This window comes from Citrus clementina, unplaced genomic scaffold (genome assembly GCF_000493195.1).
Source record: "Citrus clementina cultivar Clemenules unplaced genomic scaffold, Citrus_clementina_v1.0 scaffold_5, whole genome shotgun sequence".
Classification (NCBI taxonomy): Eukaryota; Viridiplantae; Streptophyta; class Magnoliopsida; order Sapindales; family Rutaceae; genus Citrus; species Citrus x clementina.
Window position 1 is genome coordinate 37,699,270 of NW_006262201.1, and position 19,866 is coordinate 37,719,135.

The window sequence follows — 19,866 nt, forward strand, 5'->3', positions numbered from 1 at the left end:
AGACTACTTGGAAAAAAGTTAAAATACTCCACCTTGTGTTAATTAAAGAGTTTGATATACACATGGAGTTTATCGAAATTTCGTCGAAGATCGGAAAGGGAATCTTTTGTTAATCAAAGGAGTAAACAAAAACAGCTAGTTGGGATTTTCATATTGCCTTAAGAATAAGGACATTATCAGATTTCCTCCTCCTACTTTGACAAAGCATCACTTAAAGAGAGAGAATCGTGAAATAGGTACATAGACCCCGTTAACTGTTTAAGTGTTAACAGCAGCCCCGTGAATACACTGCAATTACTTTTGTACCCTTTGAAGTCAAACTAAGTGAGTGAGAGAGAGAGAGAGAGAGAGGGTAATTATATGTTGACAAGGATAACCAAATGTCAAAACCAAAATCAAGAATTAATACTAAATATAAACTTACAGATGAATTTTAAGAAGAAAATGAGTTTTTTATTTTTATATGATAAATAGTCGAAGTTTACAAAGATGTTAAAAGACGCTAAAATGTGTCATGGATTGTTTATTGGACTGCGACACAAACAAGGTTGATTTTGGATTTACTAATGAACAATTCTTTGATTGTTGTTTTGGGATTATGAAATTTGACAAGCATATGTTTTTTTGAAATGTCGTCTAAGGAATTAACATTCTAAAAATACAATTGTTTATTGTTTATTACATTAGTCTTGACTAGTTATGATTTGTTCCTGAGCTGTTTGATTAAATTGTCCAAGACAAATATGTTTCATTGTTGAATCATAGTGATTTTAAGGCATTACATTCATAAAGAGATTGGACCTGTATTACTCACAGCATTAGTAGACCAGACATAATCCACATAAGTAGAAAAAGCATTTCATTGGTGGGAGTTGGGGGTACCATGTTAGTATTTTACAATGCTCTCCGTTTTACCGATAAATCACCAAACCTCACGGAAGGTATCTGAGAATACGCCTTTTAGATAATTACTTACCCACCCTCGTCTTATCTGCATCCGAAGCACACATATGACACATGTAATATAATATTAATAATCCTTATCCTAGTCTTAAACCAAAAACGTGCACGTTGACCAGCCCACCAGCAGCCGGCCAATGTTGATAATCACTGCTCAAACGTTCATAAAACAACTCTTAGTCAACGTCTCTCAAGGCTGGCTTCGGGCTTTTAGGGAGTTAGCCAATTAAACACGGAAAAGAGGTGAACATGGCCAAGTCCCTTTTGTTCTCTTTCCATCTTCTCCTCTTCTTCTCCACCGTTTCCTTCATTGATTCAGCAACCAATTCTTCATGTCCTTTAGATCTTAGCTACGTCCAGACTTACCCTTGGGACAGGTCTCAGTGCCTGGATCCTGATGGAAAACTATGCTGCCAGACTCTCACTAGCCTTGTTGGCATCGGACTTGCTCTATACCTTAGAGAGACCTCAATGTTTCAATTACCAAACGAAACTGCTTCCTCTTCTTGCTTATCTGATTTTCAACACAATCTTGCCGCCTTGTCGATAAATCCATCTTTAGTCGCCGCTTGCTTTCCCGACAAATACCAATTTGTCACAAGACCTTCAAGTTGTGCTGGAATTGTAACAACTAAAGACTGGAGAAAATTGGTTGGTCCGACAAGCGCGCTAGACTCCGATTGCAAGAACATGACTGGATTTACCCAGTGCAGTTCATGTGTTGAAGCTGGTTACAAAGTGAATTCTCAGCTGGTAAGCATACAACAAAATTCAACAAAATGCTTTTACTTTGCTATATTATACGCTGCTGGTATCCTCAATGATCCTAAGGATGAAGCCACGGCTGCTTGCATACTAGGCTTGCCTCTTTCTACCTCAGGGTCGAAGAACTCGTCCAGTAATGATAGAGTGATCAAAATAGTAGTCGCATTACTGGGTGCTCTTTTGGGTGTTCTGCTTGCTGGTGGATTGATCATTATGTACAGAAAGTGGTATAAGAAAAGGAAACGGAATGCTTTACACGAGGAATTTGTGAGAAGTTTTAAGGACAGTGTGTTACCAAACTCGGGTGCTAAATGGTTTCGTGAATCTGAGCTTGATCAAGCTACCGGTGGATTCTCTCAGAAAAATCTCATAGGCCAAGGCGCATCGGGGATTGTGTACAAAGGAACTCTTGAGGATGGAACCTTGGTTGCAGTAAAGCAAATTACTGATTTAGACACAAAAGGGGACGAAGAATTTATTAATGAAGTTGAGATCATAAGTAAAATAAGGCACAGAAATCTTCTATCTCTTAGAGGCTGCTGCGTTTCAAGCGATGACGAGAAGGGCAAAAGAAGATTTCTTGTTTGTGATTTCATGCCCAATGGCAGTCTCGGTGACCATATATCAAACGCTCTCACAAGAAAGCAATTGGCATGGCCTCAGCGGAAGAAAATAATCCTGGATGTTGCCAAAGGACTTGCATACTTGCACTACGGACTCAAACCCGCCATTTATCATCGAGACATAAAGTCCACAAACATACTGTTAGACTCAGAGATGAAAGCCAAAGTTGCAGATTTCGGATTAGCAAAGCAAAGTTTAGAAGGCCAGTCCCATCTCACAACAAGAGTGGCAGGCACATACGGTTACTTAGCTCCTGAGTACGCTCTCTACGGACAGTTAACGGAGAAGAGCGATGTTTACAGCTTTGGCATTGTGATTCTTGAACTCATGAGTGGAAGGAAAGTGCTTGAAACATCAAATTCATCGTTTCTACTGATCACGGACTGGGCTTGGATGCTAGCAAATTCTGGGAAGGTGGATGAAATCTTTGATGAGTTTATTAGAGAAGAAGGGTCAAGAGCCGTGATGGAGAGGTTTGTGCGTGTGGGAATATTGTGTGCTCATGTTATGGTGGCTCTTAGACCCACCATTGCTGATGCTCTGAAAATGCTTGAAGGTGATATTGATATACCAACATTGCCAGAGAGGCCATTGCCGCTAACCCATGAATCTTTTAAAGCTTCTCCGTCAAGGTATAGTTTTTTGATGACTAATGAAAGATCAATTGCTACCTCTGGCATGACGAGTACGATATCAAGTGTATAGCTTTAGCACCATGGAGTTTAAATTTGCTAGAATCAGATAGTTTGTGATACCAGCTAACTTAGTTCTTCAGAAGTGGCTGTGTGTGTATGCTATATATTTTTGAATTATGATAAATTTTACTGTGTAAATACATACAGGTAATGTAGTTCAACAGAGGAGTTTGATTCTCTGTTTTTAAGGAGAAAATTTGTCTGTTTATTTTTTTATTTACTAGTTTGTTACAATGTCAAACAATATTTAAACTGATCCTATGATAGGTCTGTATCAGGGATTAATCATATTCAAAATCAAATTAATCTGCTTGGAGAAATATTATTTGTAATCATATATACTTATAAAATATTATTTAAGAGGAAAGGGTACGCAATTAATGTTTAATGAAATCAATTATATCTGTCGATTGTAGACAATTAACAATGAGATTTTAGTCTAATAACCACACTTAGGTGGTGTTTGGTTGGAAGGAGAGAAAGGGGGAAAGGAAAGTAATTTAAATTTCTTTCTTATTTCCTTTGTTTGAATTACCATAATTTATAAAAATTTAATTTTCATTAAAATTTAATATACATTATAATGTGGAGTTTAGATTTCACACAAAAAAGTGATGAATTTGAATTCCTCCTCTATTGGAAGCCAAAACATCCAAAATTACCCCTTCAGTTTTTTATTAATTTGTTTGATATTATCAAATAATTATTATTAACAATTTTATTTTATCAATTTAATAATGCAGATAATTAATTTTTTATTAGTAAAAGTTAAAGTAATGATTTAAACAATTTAATAAAATCACTTTATTTATTTATTTAATTTTAAAAAATAGAAATAAAAATTTAACGGTCGCTAGACCACCATCTCTGCCATCGCTATACGGCTCCTCTGCCACCGACAACTGCACGTGAGACGTCACCACCTGTACCGTTGGAGTTGCCGGCCGACGAGCAACATCGTTTTACTGTCACACAATTGAAAAAATGAATTTATCTTCCTCAAATTCGATCAATAGAAATTTGAAAACTTTCTAACTATTTCAAATCTAGACAAACATTAAGTATTTGGGTCAAATAAGTTGTTTCAATCTATAGATCGTCAAGTTATGATAATTTACATATAATTCTCAAGTTGAAATGACATGGTACAGTGGTGGCCTACAGCGAGACGCAACGACTTCGATGGTGGCGGCGGCAACTCTATTTTTTTATTCAAATAAAATTTTTAAATTATAATATATTAATTAAGAAATTATTTGTATTATGTCATAATTTATTTAGAAATAAATTAAATTAAACTAATTTTAAAATAAAATTATGTTAATAAACTTTTTGAACATAGTTTAATTATAAATATAATTATATTACTTAAAATAATTTTTATTATTTATTTATATAGTATATTAAATAAATTTATTGTTTAATTTTTGAATTATATTAATGATAAATATTGAAAGTTTAACACTAAAGAGTGAAATTGTCCAAATAAAAGTTAAGACATTTCCTTTCTTTGTATAATTTTGTAGCAAATCAAACATTAGAAAAGAATTTCAATATACTCTCCCCTCCTTTCTTTATTTAATTAATTTTCTTACTTTTCTTCAAACCAAACTAATATTTATGTAGCAACAACTTATTTCGTAATGTACTCTTTAAAATTCTAGAATGTAACCCCATAAACTACCCCTATTTATTTAACATTTACCAAATAAATCAACAAGCCAACAAAGGAAAGAAAACCGCCAAGGGCGAAGGCCTTTACCTACTCTTCCAGGCCAACCAATCTCGAAGGTTTCAACGAAATTGCCTTGAATCCTCAAGCCTATAAAATGTTACAATATTGACTTCCAATGGGTTCATATACTTTTACAAGATACGTTTATCCATATGTTTAAAATAAGTATATTAACCCATTGGAAGTCAATATTTGTAAGTACTAAGATGGTATCAATATTTGAAAGTTTATACTGTTAAAAGTATATTAACCCATTGGAAGTCGACACGTTTGTTATTTACACATAAGTTTGGAGAACTACTCTGTTTTCAACTTTGAAAGGTCAAAGCATGCGGTTGCTTTTCTCTGGAGCAAAAAGAAGCAAGAAGAAGCCACTTCTTGGACCTTTGCTTCCGCTGACTCCATCTACAGTCCATTCAAACAAAAAAGAAAAAAAAAACATCCGTCAACTTTTCAAATGCTTGGCCTTAACCACTATATTACTTTTATGTTCACCAAATTGAAAATATTCAATCTTAACATGCAAACAATTTAAGGTGTTGTTTGGTATTAAGATATTATAACTTTTTAGTTTATGTGAAAAAAACAGATGTAATTATGAAATAAAAATTAATAATATATAATAAAGATGACTTAGAAATAATAATTTTGACACAAATAATGAGGATATTATAAAATTTTCATCATAAAAATAATTGATCAAATTAACGTAGTTTCTAAAATATAACAAGTAGTCTTTACCAACCACTTTAATACCATACCTTTTAAACTATAGTTAACCAATCTTAATACAAGGGATGGCAAAATTACATGTTAAAATCCACCTATAAAGACCCGCCTACTTTAAGTAATTTTGCCGGTTACGGGTGGATTTAGTATTTCAAATTTAAGCCCACTGCTAGTTGCGGGTGAGTTAATGATATCAGTCTCCATTGATCGACATACTTTTTTTTAAAAAAAATTATTTATTTTTTGAATTTTAATCATAAAATTTACATAAAAAATGTAATCATAAAAATATATAAGCTAAAGTTATCATCAGTGACTCAATCTTCTTAATTCATGAACCTAACTTAACTCACCAACCACTATATATATATATATATATATATATATATATAAAGTTCAATAATACTAATATTTTAATTTAATTTCATTTGTGTTGCTTTAGTAAATTGAACCTAATGATTACTTACTAAAGTTGGGTTCTTATTTGTTTACTTAATTGTTAACAGTAGTTTTCTACTACTTATTAATATTGTTAAAATACTTATATATTGATTAAAAGATGAAGCAAGGCGTTGATCTTAGTGATGATGATCCTACAATAAAAATATTTTGTGATAAATTGATATATTGATTTGTTTATTTATTTTAAAGTTGAAACTTTAATTTCTTATTTACAGTGATAAAATCTAAAATTGAGTGTTTCATGTAGATTTTTAAATTATTATTATAAATTTATAGTTTAAATTAGATAATTAAAATTTTTATGTGTTATTAAAAGTATTTTATCAATATTTATAAGTTAAAGAGTAATGATACAGCCACAAACTCTTGTACAAACTTATTTTGTACAAACTGATGTGACATGATAAGATTGGTTGAATTAAATATCACTTGGCCCATATAATTTGTTTTTATTAATTTATATTTTCATTCAACCAATGAATTAATGCCACGTCAGTTTGTACAAGAATTTATGGCTGTATCATTACTCTAAGTTTAAATATGAGAGCCCGTAAAAAAAATTGTTGTAGGTTATAGATGGATTTGTAATTGTTATAACATGCGCGCGGATTTTTTAGAAAAATAAAAGCCCGGCGCTTTTTACGGGCGTGGATTTAACAATTTAAACTTTTTACGGGCGTGGATTTAACAATCACAAAAATCCATAACTAATACTCAATACCAAACACGGCCTACAATTGGTTATACATCTCTTAGATTCAACGGAAAGTATTTGTTAATTATAAAGAAGATAAAACATACAGCTAAGCATGCACGCATGGCAGCGTTATTATATTGATTGATTTACTTGCCCTCTTGCATTAAAAAAAAGGTAGTACACGCACCTGCCATCATTTTCCGTGTCTTAAAACTTAAATCTTAAAGTGCACTGACTTTGACCAGCTAACAATACAAGACCAAATCCATATTATAATGACAATCCGTATAAAATTCCTAGAAATTGAGTACTTTGACCGGTGGCCGTCAATAATTTAACAGTGTTCCATTATACTTCATAAGACTAATGTAAATTAAGATCATGAATGCTTTTATGGTTTATGCAACCATACAGAGACTCTGAAACATGGGTAAGTCTGTTTTCTCCATTTCCATTTTCCTCTTCCTCTTCCTCTTCATCATCGTTTTCTCAATTGATTCAGTCAATTCTTCATCATGTCCTGTAGATCTCAGTTATGTCCAAACTTACCCTTGGGACAGGTCGTCATGCCTGGATCCTAATGGAAAATTCTGCTGTGCAACTCTCCTTAGCCTTATTGGCATGGGACTTGCTGCGCACCTCAGAGAAACATCATTATTTCAGTTCCCAAATGAAACCGCCTCAGCATTTTGCTTGTCTGAACTGCAGGGCAGACTCGCCACCTTGTCCATAAATCCATCTGTAGTCCCCACTTGCTTTCCCAACGCGACCCAATTTGCCAGTAATACTTCATTTTGTGCTGGGATTGTTACTATTGAAGATTGGAAAAAGCTGGTCGGCCCGACAAGTGCATTAGATCCAGCTTGCAAGAATTTTTCTGGATTTTCTCAGTGCAGTTCATGCGTTGAAGCCGGTTACAGTGTGAATGCTAAGCTGTTAAGCATTCAACCAAATTCAACCAAATGCTTTTATTTTGCTGTGTTATATGCTACTGGTATTCTTAATGATCCTAAGGATGAAGCCGCTGTTGCTTGCATATTACGCTTGCCGATTTCTAGCTCAAAGACAAAGAATCAATCCAGCAATAACAGAACAATCAAATTAGTTATCGGGTTATTGGGTGCTTTATTGGGTTTTTTGCTTGCTTCTGGGCTGATCATTCTGTACAGAAAGTGGAATAAGAAAAGGAAACAAAGTGCTTTACATGAACAATTTGTGAGCAATTTGCAGGCCAGTGTGTTACCAAATTCGGGGGCCAAATGGTTTCATGTATCTGAGCTTGAACAAGCTACAAATGGATTTTCTCAGAATAATCTCATAGGCCAAGGCGCATCAGGGATCGTGTACAAAGGAACACTACGGCATGGCAATTTGGTTGCAGTGAAACAAATTCTCGATTTGGACACAAAAGGTGACGAAGACTTCACCAACGAAGTTGAGATCATTAGCAAAATAAGGCATAGGAATCTTCTATCTCTTAGAGGCTGCTGCGTTACAAGCGATGACTCGAGCGGTAAAAGAAGATTCCTTGTCTATGATTACATGCCTAACGGCACTCTCAGCGACCACTTATCAATCAGTCACAAAAGAAAGCAATTAACATGGCCCCAGCGAAAGAAAATAATTGTGGATGTCGCCAAAGGAATCGCATACTTGCACTACGGACTCAAACCCGGCATTTATCATCGAGACATAAAGTCTACAAACATACTGTTGGACTCAGAACTGAATGCCAAAGTTGCTGATTTCGGATTAGCAAAGCAAAGCTTGGAAGGCCATTCTCATTTGACAACAAGAGTGGCAGGCACATTCGGGTACTTAGCTCCTGAATACGCTCTCTACGGACAGTTAACAGAGAAGAGCGATGTCTACAGCTTTGGGATTGTGATTCTTGAACTCATGAGTGGAAGGAAAGTACTGGACACGTCAACTTCACCGTTTCAGTTGATCACTGACTGGGCTTGGGTGCTGGCAAAATCTGGGAAGGTGGATGATATCTTTGATGAGTTTATAAGAGCGGAAGGGGCAAGAGCAGTGATGGAGAGGTTTGTGCTAGTGGGAATATTGTGTGCTCATGTCATGGTGGCTCTTAGACCCACCATTACTGATGCTTTGAAGATGCTTGAAGGTGATATTGATATACCAAAATTGCCAGACAGGCCATTGCCGCTTAGCCATGAATGTTTAAGATCTTCTCCGTCGCGATATAGTTTCTCTACAAGTACTGATAGATCAGCTACTAGCTCTAGCATGACGAGCACAATTTCATTTGTATAGTTTTTAGCTCCATGGTCCATGGAAATTAAGTTGTTATAGTTTTGTAATATTTATGCCAGTTAAATTTTGAGCATTTAATTCTGTGTAATTACATTCAACATACTGAACATTTAGTAGCTTAAAAGAGAAGTTTGATACTCACGATAATTGGCCAACAAAATTGTTAATTCTTTTCTATGTCCATGAACAGGAGTTGAACTTGCTATCTATACCAGTGAAGTGACAGTGTTGATACTTGGTAATAAATTCATCAGCAAAGTAACCTGAACATAAATATGTAGTCAGATGCCGAATTACAACTTGCAAGCAGCTGAAGAGCCTCTTTTACTGGTTGTATTGTAAAGACCATGAAGCATAGCTCATTTCATTTAGTCATTGAAACCAATTTCAGTGGGCGAAGTTGGTTTCAACTAGTTAATGGGCTTGACTAACAAAAGCCTTTTTCTTAATCACCCAATTGAAGGTTTAAGAGTTCTTCTGACACCCACATTCCATTCCAAAAACATCCCTGATTTACCTAAAAACTCAATTCTTCATTTAAAAAAAAAAAAAAAAAAAGAGACACTGACATTTTGGTGATAGAGGACGACTCAACTCAACTGCTAAAAATAATACAAGTTCTTACTGCTCTCTGAAGCAGGAAGGTAAGGAAAAGTTTACTTCTTGTCTTTATGGCGTCGGGTTTTAACTTGGTGTCTTATTGTACTTTGCCATTGCTATAAACTTTGTTGTGGGTTTATTTGGGTTTTGCCTGAATAAAAACGGCGACTGAAAAGAGAGTCTGCTCTTGCAGAACCGACGTCGTTTCCCAAAATTAACCATTTCTGCAGCTTGGACCGACTTACGGTGATTCTCAATCTGATTTTCATTTCAAATTTTGTTGTTAAGTGACTGATTTAGCGTTTATTTTTAAATTACAAGTGATAACTTGCTAACTGCTCCGTATCGTGCTGATTTTAGTTTTATTGCTCTATAAAAATCAGCATTTAGAACTTGATTAAAATTTATGTGCTTAGGTCTTTTATTATTTTCGTCAAAATGAACTACCCCCTTAAGCATTTTAGTGTTACCGTTGTAGAGATTCAGTGAAACTTTGTAATTATGCTTCCATGATTTTGTTAATTCAGTACGACATGTTTATGTTAGTGGTTGCTTTGCATATATGAGACATCTGTTCCTTGATATTGAAATGGCTTGGAGCCCATTGGATTGAGCAATATGAACCACCATATTTTTTGGGGTGATTTGATGATTTAGTTTCATCATGTTAGTTGATTTGTCTTATTTTGTTTGTGTTTCAGATAAATTTCGACACCCACATCCAGTTTGATTCAACAATATGATTAAAGTATATCACAGCCGTAACAAAATGATTTCTGGATGTATCTCGTTTTTGAGGAGGTACAATTCAAGTGAACCATCAACAGAGGCTTTAGATGCAGCAAAAAGTATAAGTAAAATTATGTTGTCTTCCCCAAAGGTGGTGCTTGATACTGCTCTTGACCAAAGTGGGATTAGGGTATCTCCAGAAATAGTTGAGGATGTCCTTGAGAAATTCAAGAATGCTGGTACATTGGCATTCTGTTTCTTCAAATGGGCCGAAAAGCAACAAAATTATGAGCACAGTGTCCGGGCTTACCATAGCATGATTGAATCTCTGGCCAAGATAAGGCAGTACCAGATTATGTGGGACCTTGTGAATGCCATGAGGACAAAGAGGATGCTAAATGTCGAGACCTTTTGCATTATTATGAGAAAGTATGCCCGGGTTCAAAAGGTGGAGGAGGCAGTTTACACATTTAATGTCATGCAGAAATATGGCGTCACCCAAAATTTAGCAGCATTCAATGGGCTACTGAGTGCTTTATGCAAGTCCAAGAATGTGAGGAAGGCTCAGGAGATATTTGACTGTATGAAGGATCGGTTCATTCCTGACTCAAAAACTTATAGTATACTACTTGAGGGGTGGGGAAAGGATCCAAATTTGCCCAGGGCAAGAGAAATTTTCAGAGAAATGGTTGATACAGGCTGCAACCCTGATATAGTAACCTATGGTATAATGGTTGACGTTCTCTGTAAGGCAGGGCGGGTTGATGAAGCTCTTGGGATAGTCAAGTCGATGGATTCTACGGTTTGTCAGCCAACTTCTTTCATCTATAGCGTTTTAGTTCATACATACGGGGTAGAGAACCGGATTGAGGATGCTGTTGATACATTCTTAGAGATGGAGAAGAATGGAATTCAGGCTGATGTTGCAATGTATAATGCCTTGATTGGTGCCTTCTGTAAAGCTAATAAGTTCAAAAATGTGTACAGGGTTTTAAAAGATATGAATAGCAAGGGTGTAGCACCTAACTCAAGGACTTGTAATATCATTCTAAATGGCTTAATTGGCCGTGGAGAGACAGATGAGGCTTATAGGGTATTCCGCAGGATGATAAAGTTGTGTGAGGCTGATGCAGACACATACACAATGATGATAAAAATGTTTTGTCAGGGGGGAGAACTCGAGAAGGCTTTTAAAGTCTGGAAATACATGAAGTTGAAGCGGTTTATCCCAAGTATGCACACCTTTTCAGTCCTAATAAATGGATTATGTGACAAGGGCATTGTGTCTGACTCTTGTGTCTTGTTGGAAGATATGATAGAGAAGGGAATTCGGCCTTCTGGTGAGACTTTTGGGAAGTTAAGAAAATTACTTATAAAAGAAGGTAGAGAAGATGTACTTAAATTTCTTCAGGAAAAGATGAACCTCCTAGTGAATGAGCCTTTATGTGATTGAGGAACCCTGTCTGTTGAACCAAAAGCTTCTGCTGATGTTGATTCAGAGATCCAGAGTCAAAAGACTCTGGTTTTTGTTTATAGCATCAAAGGGTAAAAGATCAATATTTGCGGGTTACTTTTCTTTCTTTTTGCTTTGGTGGCTATATTTTAGTTTGTTATTTGGAAAAGATTGCTTGCTATTTACCCCCTTAAACTTCTTGTGAATTCTCACTCCCTTTTTGAAATTACCAGTTTTAGTCTGTATCTTGTGTGGAGATACTGACGACTGCAGTGTTATATTATTCGGTGATGAAAAGTAGACAATTTTTAGTCAATGAGCATACCTGAAGAAAGGGACCAAAAAAATTTATTGATAATTGGCATATTTTTGTATTTCGTGCAATTTTGAGAAGAAGCAAAATGAGAATTAATAAAGAGTGTTGTGTGATTCTCAAATTGTTTAGGTATTTTGATTGTTTGTCCGCAAGGGATTGTGCTTTCTACTTGCAGAAATTTTAATATTGTCTCAAGAGCTAAGTAGTTAGATTTGATTCATGTTCTCTTGAGCTTTGATATGTACTGGGAATTAATTGTTTAGATTGATGTGTCTCTGTTATAGGATGATAGGTTTGTATTCAGGCTGTTGGGGTACTAAGTACCTTTGAGGCCTTATCTTATTGATGTAACTCACAAAGCGCAAGTAACTTTTTTTTTTTTTTTTCTTGAAGGTGAAATTCTTTGGTTGCTTATTAGTTGTTTTCTTCAACTGTTGGCATGTTTTTGCAGGACTAGCAACTGCAATCCAGAGTAAATCAAGGAGAATGGGATCAGAAACTGTTCTATTTTCTAAACTTTTTGTCCAGTCCGAGAAAGTCCGAGCCATGTGGCCGTTGGCATCAATCACTATGATGGACAATTATAGAGCAGGCAAGGCATTATTGCTCAATCCTTGGCTGCCGGCTACTGACTCACTGATGGGAAAGGAGGAAGCGGCAATTTGACAAAAATCTTTTTACTTTGGATAATAACCAGTCGAAAGGATCCACTCCTACAGCTTCCTTAACTCGCTGTCATCTAATCATTCTTCCTTTATTTCCATTTGGACGGAATTCTGTTCGTTTTTTCTTTTAATCAAAAATTAAATAAATAAACAAATTCTGTAATACTAATGTATATAATAATAATGTGTCCCAACTCCCAACAAATAAGTTGTGGATAAAACCTTTTCAAGAGCCGTCATTTTCCATACAAAACATTCTTACATAATTAAAGGTACTGAGATTTAATCAAGTATGCATCACTTACGGTGCATTAATCACAAACCTAATTTCAATCACCAATATGCGTTTCTTGGCAGTTCAAATTTAAGAAGCATTTGAAACTGTAAAAGGAATGTCAGTCAATTTCTAGTGTAAGAATTCCAACATTAAAATGAGATAAAGTTGAGTATTTTTTTTTTTTTTTAAAAAAGGGAAAGAATATCACTTAAAATACAAAATGAGGATTAGAGATAAAGTACATTAATATAATGTTCTCGTGAGGTCTCATAAATAGGGCACTTTAAGAGTTCTTATCTAATAAAAGTATTCTTATTTTAATAAAGTAAAAATATTATCAAAATTATATATATATATATATATATATATACACACACACACACATACACACACAGAGACACATTAGGACTGTGTTTATTTGTTTGCACTTTTTTGTCTATTAGTGTTGTTGTAAGAAGAAAAGTCAAATAATATAAGCATGGGACCATGAAAGCACATGAGCGTGAGACCATGAAAGTATGCAATCTCAATAGGAAGTTTAAAATGTCAATTGAGCTCAATTACATGAGAGCATAAGAGCACCTGAGCATAAGACCACACGAGTGTGGGACCATAAGAGCATGTAAGCTAAGTAGGAAGTTCAATAAATCAATTAAGCTCAGCTACTTCAGAGCATAAGAGATCAAAAGCATGTGAGTACGTGAGCACGTGAGCTTGAGACCATAAGAAGACGTGAGTATGAGACCATGAGAGCATGAGAGCACGTGAGCATGAGAATGTGGGAGCACGTGAGCATGAGAACATGAGAGCACAGGATCATGGGAGCATAAGAGCATGTAAGCTCGGTAAGAATCTTAAAATGTCAATTGAGCTTAACCAAGTGAGAGCATGTGAGTAGGCAAGTGTGAGAGCAGGCAAACAAAGGGATGTTTAAAACGTCAATTGAACTTAGCCACAGGGGAGCATGTGACCATTGAGCACGCGAGTATCAGAGAATAAGAGCATGCAAGCTTAGTAAGAAAAAGTCAATTAAGCTCAACTACACGAGAGCATGAGAGCATAAGTTAAACAAACACAACTGCTAGAGAGTATTATGACAGCACTTGGTAAGTCAAATAAATATAATTACAGGAGAGTGCAACCTAGGAGGATGACAACATGTGGGGACAATTGTGGGAGATGAGTTTAATTAAAAGAAAGACATGTTGCTGAATCCAATATCTAAGATATGATAGTTTGAAGTGTTATTTAAGCCCAATAGTAGAATTAATATTAAAGATAAGCATTAATGTAAGATAAAGCCTAAAGCCAATTAAAGAAGGAGATAATGTTGAAAATAAGTATTAATATAAGATAAAGATCAATTTTAGAAGGAGATGAATTTTAACATCAGATGAAACTCTAAATTAAGTGATAATAGCCGACCAAAGCAAGAAATCATGACCTAGACTGTAGTATAAAGAAAGAACATTTGATGCATAGAAGGACATGAGCAAATAGCTAAACAAAAAAAAAAGGTTCATTATAATTCTGATTCAATAGTGAAAAAATTGCTCTTTCTATACCCATAGACGTAGGCCAAGTGTTGAACTATGTAAATTCTCAGTGTCTCGTTTTTTATATCATCCATTTTATTTAATTTTCTAAGTTGACCAAAAAGTTAGCGTCAACAAGTGTCATCCTTACTTTATTAAAATAAAGATATCTCCATTAAAAAAAAATCCATTTATATATAGGACTTTTTGGTCTACCTAATTTTTTTTTGTTGATTTACAATTGCAATATAAAAATAATAATAGTATCTTATTAAGTTGGAAGCAAGAAAAAGAAAAATAAATCTATGGTCTTGTATGTTATAAATTTATCACATAAAGGACATGTCTTAATTACATGTATATATTATGTCTATGACATATTGCTTGTGTATTCAAAACATAAGTGACATATCGTATATTGGAAGAGTATGATCTGTTGTATACTTTTATTTTTTTGGTATATTAAACTATCTAATATCCGAAGACCACATTAGGCCCTGACTAATCCAGATTATAACTGGGTAGAACTACTAGAGTGGTAAAGCTCTACTTAACGCAGCTGCATTTCTAAGTCTCGAACCAAGGACCTTAATTAAGATAGAACACTTCTATGCCAACTAATCTACATACTTGTTGGTGATCTGTTGTATACCTTTAGCGTGTAAATAATATGTTGTGAAATTTTTACTTTGAGAACAACATTGTATGACCTATCGCTTATAATTTTATCATATAGATGACATGATAAAAATATTTATAGTACACATATAGATATCCTACTTTATCAAAAAGTTACATAGGTCATACAATGTCAGTGTCATTGTATGACCTATTAACAAAAAATTGTTAGGTCATACAATTTTATCAAAAAGTTAGCGTCAACAAGTGCATCCTTACTTTATTAAAATAAAAATATGCCCATTAGCAAAAATTCTATTTATATATAGGACTTTTCCGTCTACTTGATTTGTTTTTGTCGATTTACAATTGCAATATAAAAAAAATCATAGTATCTTATTAAGTTGGAAGCAAGAAAAAGAAAAAAAAAAGAAAATAAATATGTGGTCTTATATGTTATAAATTTATCACATAAAGGACGTGTTTTAATTACATGTATATATTATGTCTATCACATATTGCTTGTGTATTCAAAACATAGGTGACATATCGTATATTGGAAGTGTATGGTATGTTGTATACTTTTATTTTTTTGGTATATTAAACTATCTAGTATTCGAAGACCACATTGGACCCCGACTAATCCAGATTATTACCGGGTAGAACCACTAGAGTGACTAATCCAGTTTATAGCCGGGTAGAACCACTAGAGCGGCTAAACTCTATTTAACGCAACTACATTCCTAAATTTCAAACCAAGGACCTTAATTAATATGAACACTTCTATGCCAACTGATCTACGTGCTTGTTGGTGATCTGTTGTATACCTTTAGAGTGTAAATAATATGTTGTAAAATTTTTACTTTGGGAACAACACTATATGACCTATCGCTTATAATTTTATCATATAGATGACATGTTAAAAATATTTATAGTACACATATAACTTATTATTTATATTCTCAATATGATTCCAACCTTAGAATCCCCCGAGAATTTGTCAATTTACAACCTCAACTTAAAAAAAAAAACTATTAATAATAACTATTTCTAAAAAATTAGTATTCTAAAATCGGTTTTCTAAATAATGAGAAATTATAAAATATATCAGAGGTAATACAATCGATTAATGCATGTATGACATATAAATTTAAATTTTATATAACCATTAATTCATGTTGATTCTTCAAAATAAACATATATATATATCACAACATCATTTGTTTGTTATATGACTGAAATGGCACTTGAGAGATATCTAGAATTTCTCCCACGTAACGGCTTAATGTTAAAATATCAATTTACACAACCATAACGCGTGGACATAAATGGAAACTGACGAGATTCAAAACTTAGAATAATGTTAACGCAGCCGCGTAACCTATAAGAAAACGAATAGTTAGCTTCCATTATCAATACACACGAAATCTCTTGATATAATATGGTAGTCGGGTGAGTAATCAACTCAAATGAAAAATGTACAAGATAAGATGATAGAGAATAGATACACAAATAGTATATTTATGTGTGTTTTATTGAAACTAGGAGGAAAGAGAGAAAAAATCTCTATCATCTGAACTTAATTGAAACAGTCATTGACATTTCAAATTTATATTGAACTTTCATGTAGGCATAAGATCAATTATTCAAGTCCTACTTAAATGAGACAAGTTCAAAATTCATACGAATCGAGAAACTTTATGCAACAACCTACAAATTAAAGAGGATAAAGGAATCCTTATTATTGATTTATTACTTCTCAAATAATCAAGAAATCCATTTCAGTCTGTTATATTAATGAAATATACTTGTGTAAGAATTTAAAGAGGGTGGATGTACGAAAGCATTGTATTTTCGAATCTCAGTCTATTAAAATGGTAAGTATTAAAGTTTAATATTACTTTATATTAAAATTAATAATTATTTGCGTGCGACTGTCGAGCAACAACAATCCAGGTCCAGCCAGCACATTGAAAATTGATACAAACTCATGAACAGATGAAATCAAAAACTTGGTAATATATGTGTTTAGTTTTTTCTTTTTTTGCAATTTATTCGTTTAACAAAACATACATGCATGAACAAGACGACTTTATTATACGAAATTACATATTTGATCAGTTTAATTAATTTAATTAAAAAATTAAAAAACTTTAATTTCTTCAATGAATTGAATCATCGATCAACTCATAGACTTGGCGATTTCTCTAAGCAGATACTTCTGAATTTTCCCCGTTGAAGTCTTCGGAAGCTCTTCTGAGAAAACAACTTTTCGAGGCACCATGTACCTCGGCAGCCGAGCCCTGCAATACTCTATTATCTCCTTCTCCGTAGGCTTCTCGGTCAACCCTTGATCCCTCTTCAAACTCACAAATGCACACGGCGTCTCCCCCCAGAACTTGTCCGGCCGAGCCACCACCGCGGCCTCGTTGACCGCCGTGTTCGAATACAACACTGACTCCACCTCAGCACTGCATATATTTTCTCCTCCGCTTATTATCACGTCCTTTGAGCGATCTTTTATCTCCACATAACCATCCGCATGCATCACCGCTATATCTCCCGTGTAAAACCATCCGTTGTCGCTTATGCATCTTCTCGTGGATTCTTTGTCTTTAAAGTAGCCAACCGTCACACACCCACCTCTCAAAACGACTTCGCCAAGACTGACGCCGTCGCGTTTTACGCTCTCTCCCGTCTCAGGATTCACCACGCCAACTTCCGTTAACCCTACGGTCTTCACTCCTTGCCTTGCCTTCAGTCTTGCTCTCTCTTCAAGAGGTAGCTTATCCCATTCAGGTTTCCATGCACATGACACCACCAGTCCGGCCGTTTCCGTTAACCCGTACCCGTGACTCACTACAAAACCCATTGACTCGGTTCGGGAGAGAACCGGTGCTGGCGGTGGGGCCCCGGCCGTTAGGATTTGAACCGGGGTTTTCAGCGGTTCGAAATCCGGAGAGTTTGATATCATGTTGAGCACAACAGGGGCTCCGCACATGTGAGTCACGTTGTGTTTTTGGATCAGATCACTAATCGTTGATGCATCAAATCTACGTAGACAAATGTTGGTGGCACCAACAGCAGCCATGCCCCAAGTGTAGCCCCACCCGTTTGCATGGAACATAGGCAGGGTCCACAAATAAACCGGCTGCTTCGGAACAGCCCAATCGATCAAAGCGTTAGCGGTGAGGATGAAGATCCCTCTATGGCTGTGGACAACTCCTTTTGGAGATGATGTTGTGCCTGACGTGTAGTTCAGCACCATAGGGTCCCATTCACTTCTGGGCTGGACCCACTTGTACTTTGGATCTCCTTCTTCGACAAAACCCTCGTAAGTATCGATAAAGTCAACCGTAACCGTGGGTGATGTCGTAGTAGTACTTGACGCAGCTGCATCGTCATCAACGAGGACGAGGTGTGGCCTTTTGGTGTCACGTGGAAACAAAGAAAGAGCTTCAAGGACAAGAGAGCTATGGAGATGATCGACGAAAACGAGCTTTGATTCGCTGTGTTGCAGGAGTACGGAAAGATTGTGAGCGTCCAAGCGTGTGTTGATGTTGTTAAGAATTGCACCTGACATGGGAACTCCAAACTGAAGCTCGTACATGGAAGGAACGTTGGGGGCCACGACGGAGACGACGTGGCCCCGCTGGATGCCTACGGACGACAGAGATGAAGCCACCTGCAGGCATCGGCGGTGGGTCTCAGACCAGGTGTAGGTAGTGTTGTTGTAGAGAATGGAAGGGCAGTCAGAGTAGGCAGTAGCAGCTCTTTCCAAGAAGCCTAATGTGGTGAGAGGCGTTGAATTTGCATGATTTGGCAACAATAATTCCATTGAGCCAAAATGACACAATCGGGTTAATTTGTTGTGAATGTATAGTGTGTGTCCCTGTGTCCCTCCTATGCCTATATGATTTTACTTTGTAATTGTATACAGATGTTTTGTACGTATTATTTCTTGTGGACTCCTCTTGGCGTTTGTGAACGTGTTTGATAATAACGAGAAATTATATAATATATTAGAGCTATTATATCAGTCATACAATAAATATTATTATATTATAATACCTAGACACGTATATATTTATTTTAAAAAATTATCATCAGAGTTATTACTAAATTCAATTTAATTACACATATTATATATATATATATATGTTATATATGTATTAATTAATTATATTACATGTATACTAAAATTTCTCGATAAAAACAATGATACAAACACGTGTTTTGTACTTGTTGGACAAAATGATTGGTGAGCGGTACATGTTTGCGGTAACAAGGATTGGAAGCTAAGTAATGCAATTACACGTGTTTTGTATTTGTTTATACGAAGCTAAGTAATGTGCCCGGCTATATAGTATGGCGTCCTCATTTTCATAAAAAATTGATGACTTGCAGAACGCTATGACGACTAGTTAATGCTGATAAATAATAATAATAATAATAATCTCTAACAACTAGTATTTTGTTAAAATTAAGGCACCCTATCACAGAATCACTTGTGAATTATTATATTAATAAAATGAACACTGAGCTAAAACTTAAGCAACCGTGCTCTAGTTTTTTGACACATTAAAAGTACAGTTACAAGTCAAAATTTTGTAGCGCTTTTTTTGGGTTAAAAGTAGTTGTTGTAGGTTAAAATATGAATATGGACCATATAATATTTTTTTGTTGACAATTAATTTACACGGTTTATTTTTTGTCAATTTTGTCCTCA

The 19,866-nt window shown here is 35.1% G+C and overlaps 4 protein-coding genes across 7 annotated transcripts; 3 read left to right on the forward strand and 1 right to left on the reverse strand.

Annotated features, from left to right (window-relative positions):
- Positions 1-1,134: 1,134 nt before the first annotated feature.
- Positions 1,135-3,260, forward strand: LOC18041941 (probable receptor-like protein kinase At1g11050). The gene has a single exon (XM_006434201.2). The coding sequence runs from the start codon at positions 1,210-1,212 to the stop codon at positions 3,052-3,054; it is 1,845 nt and encodes a 614-aa protein (XP_006434264.1). The 5' UTR covers positions 1,135-1,209; the 3' UTR covers positions 3,055-3,260.
- Positions 3,261-7,007: 3,747 nt separating this feature from the next.
- Positions 7,008-9,071, forward strand: LOC18042323 (probable receptor-like protein kinase At1g11050). The gene is made up of 2 exons (XM_024184961.1): positions 7,008-7,097; positions 7,194-9,071. The coding sequence occupies exons 1-2, from the start codon at positions 7,094-7,096 to the stop codon at positions 8,942-8,944; spliced, it is 1,755 nt and encodes a 584-aa protein (XP_024040729.1). The 5' UTR covers positions 7,008-7,093; the 3' UTR covers positions 8,945-9,071.
- A 437-nt stretch (positions 9,072-9,508) lies between these two features.
- LOC18042324 (pentatricopeptide repeat-containing protein At1g77360, mitochondrial) lies at positions 9,509-12,843 on the forward strand. 4 transcript variants are annotated; one of them, XR_002905582.1, is made up of 4 exons: positions 9,509-9,588; positions 9,738-9,790; positions 10,246-11,818; positions 12,494-12,843. XR_002905582.1 is itself a non-coding variant. In XM_006434203.2 (2 exons), the coding sequence occupies exon 2, from the start codon at positions 10,284-10,286 to the stop codon at positions 11,724-11,726; it is 1,443 nt and encodes a 480-aa protein (XP_006434266.1). In that variant the 5' UTR covers positions 9,597-9,790; positions 10,246-10,283; the 3' UTR covers positions 11,727-12,486. The 4 variants fall into 4 exon arrangements, 1 of the variants encoding a protein (XP_006434266.1); XR_002905583.1 differs by lacking the exon at positions 9,738-9,790; XR_002905581.1 differs by lacking the exon at positions 9,509-9,588 and having other exon boundaries at positions 9,597-9,790.
- Positions 12,844-17,319: 4,476 nt separating this feature from the next.
- LOC18042325 (probable acyl-activating enzyme 9) lies at positions 17,320-18,975 on the reverse strand. The gene has a single exon (XM_006434208.1). It carries the CDS (start codon positions 18,973-18,975, stop codon positions 17,320-17,322), a length of 1,656 nt encoding a protein of 551 aa, XP_006434271.1.
- Between the last annotated feature and the right edge of the window lie 891 nt (positions 18,976-19,866).

Bases quoted from the DNA above. Each gene is read 5' to 3' on its own strand.
- LOC18042324 (XM_006434203.2), top strand. From the start codon at position 10,284: ATGATTAAAGTATATCACAGCCGTAACAAAATGATTTCTGGATGTATC.
- LOC18041941 (XM_006434201.2), top strand. From the start codon at position 1,210: ATGGCCAAGTCCCTTTTGTTCTCTTTCCATCTTCTCCTCTTCTTCTCC.
- LOC18042325 (XM_006434208.1), bottom strand. From the start codon at position 18,975: ATGGAATTATTGTTGCCAAATCATGCAAATTCAACGCCTCTCACCACA.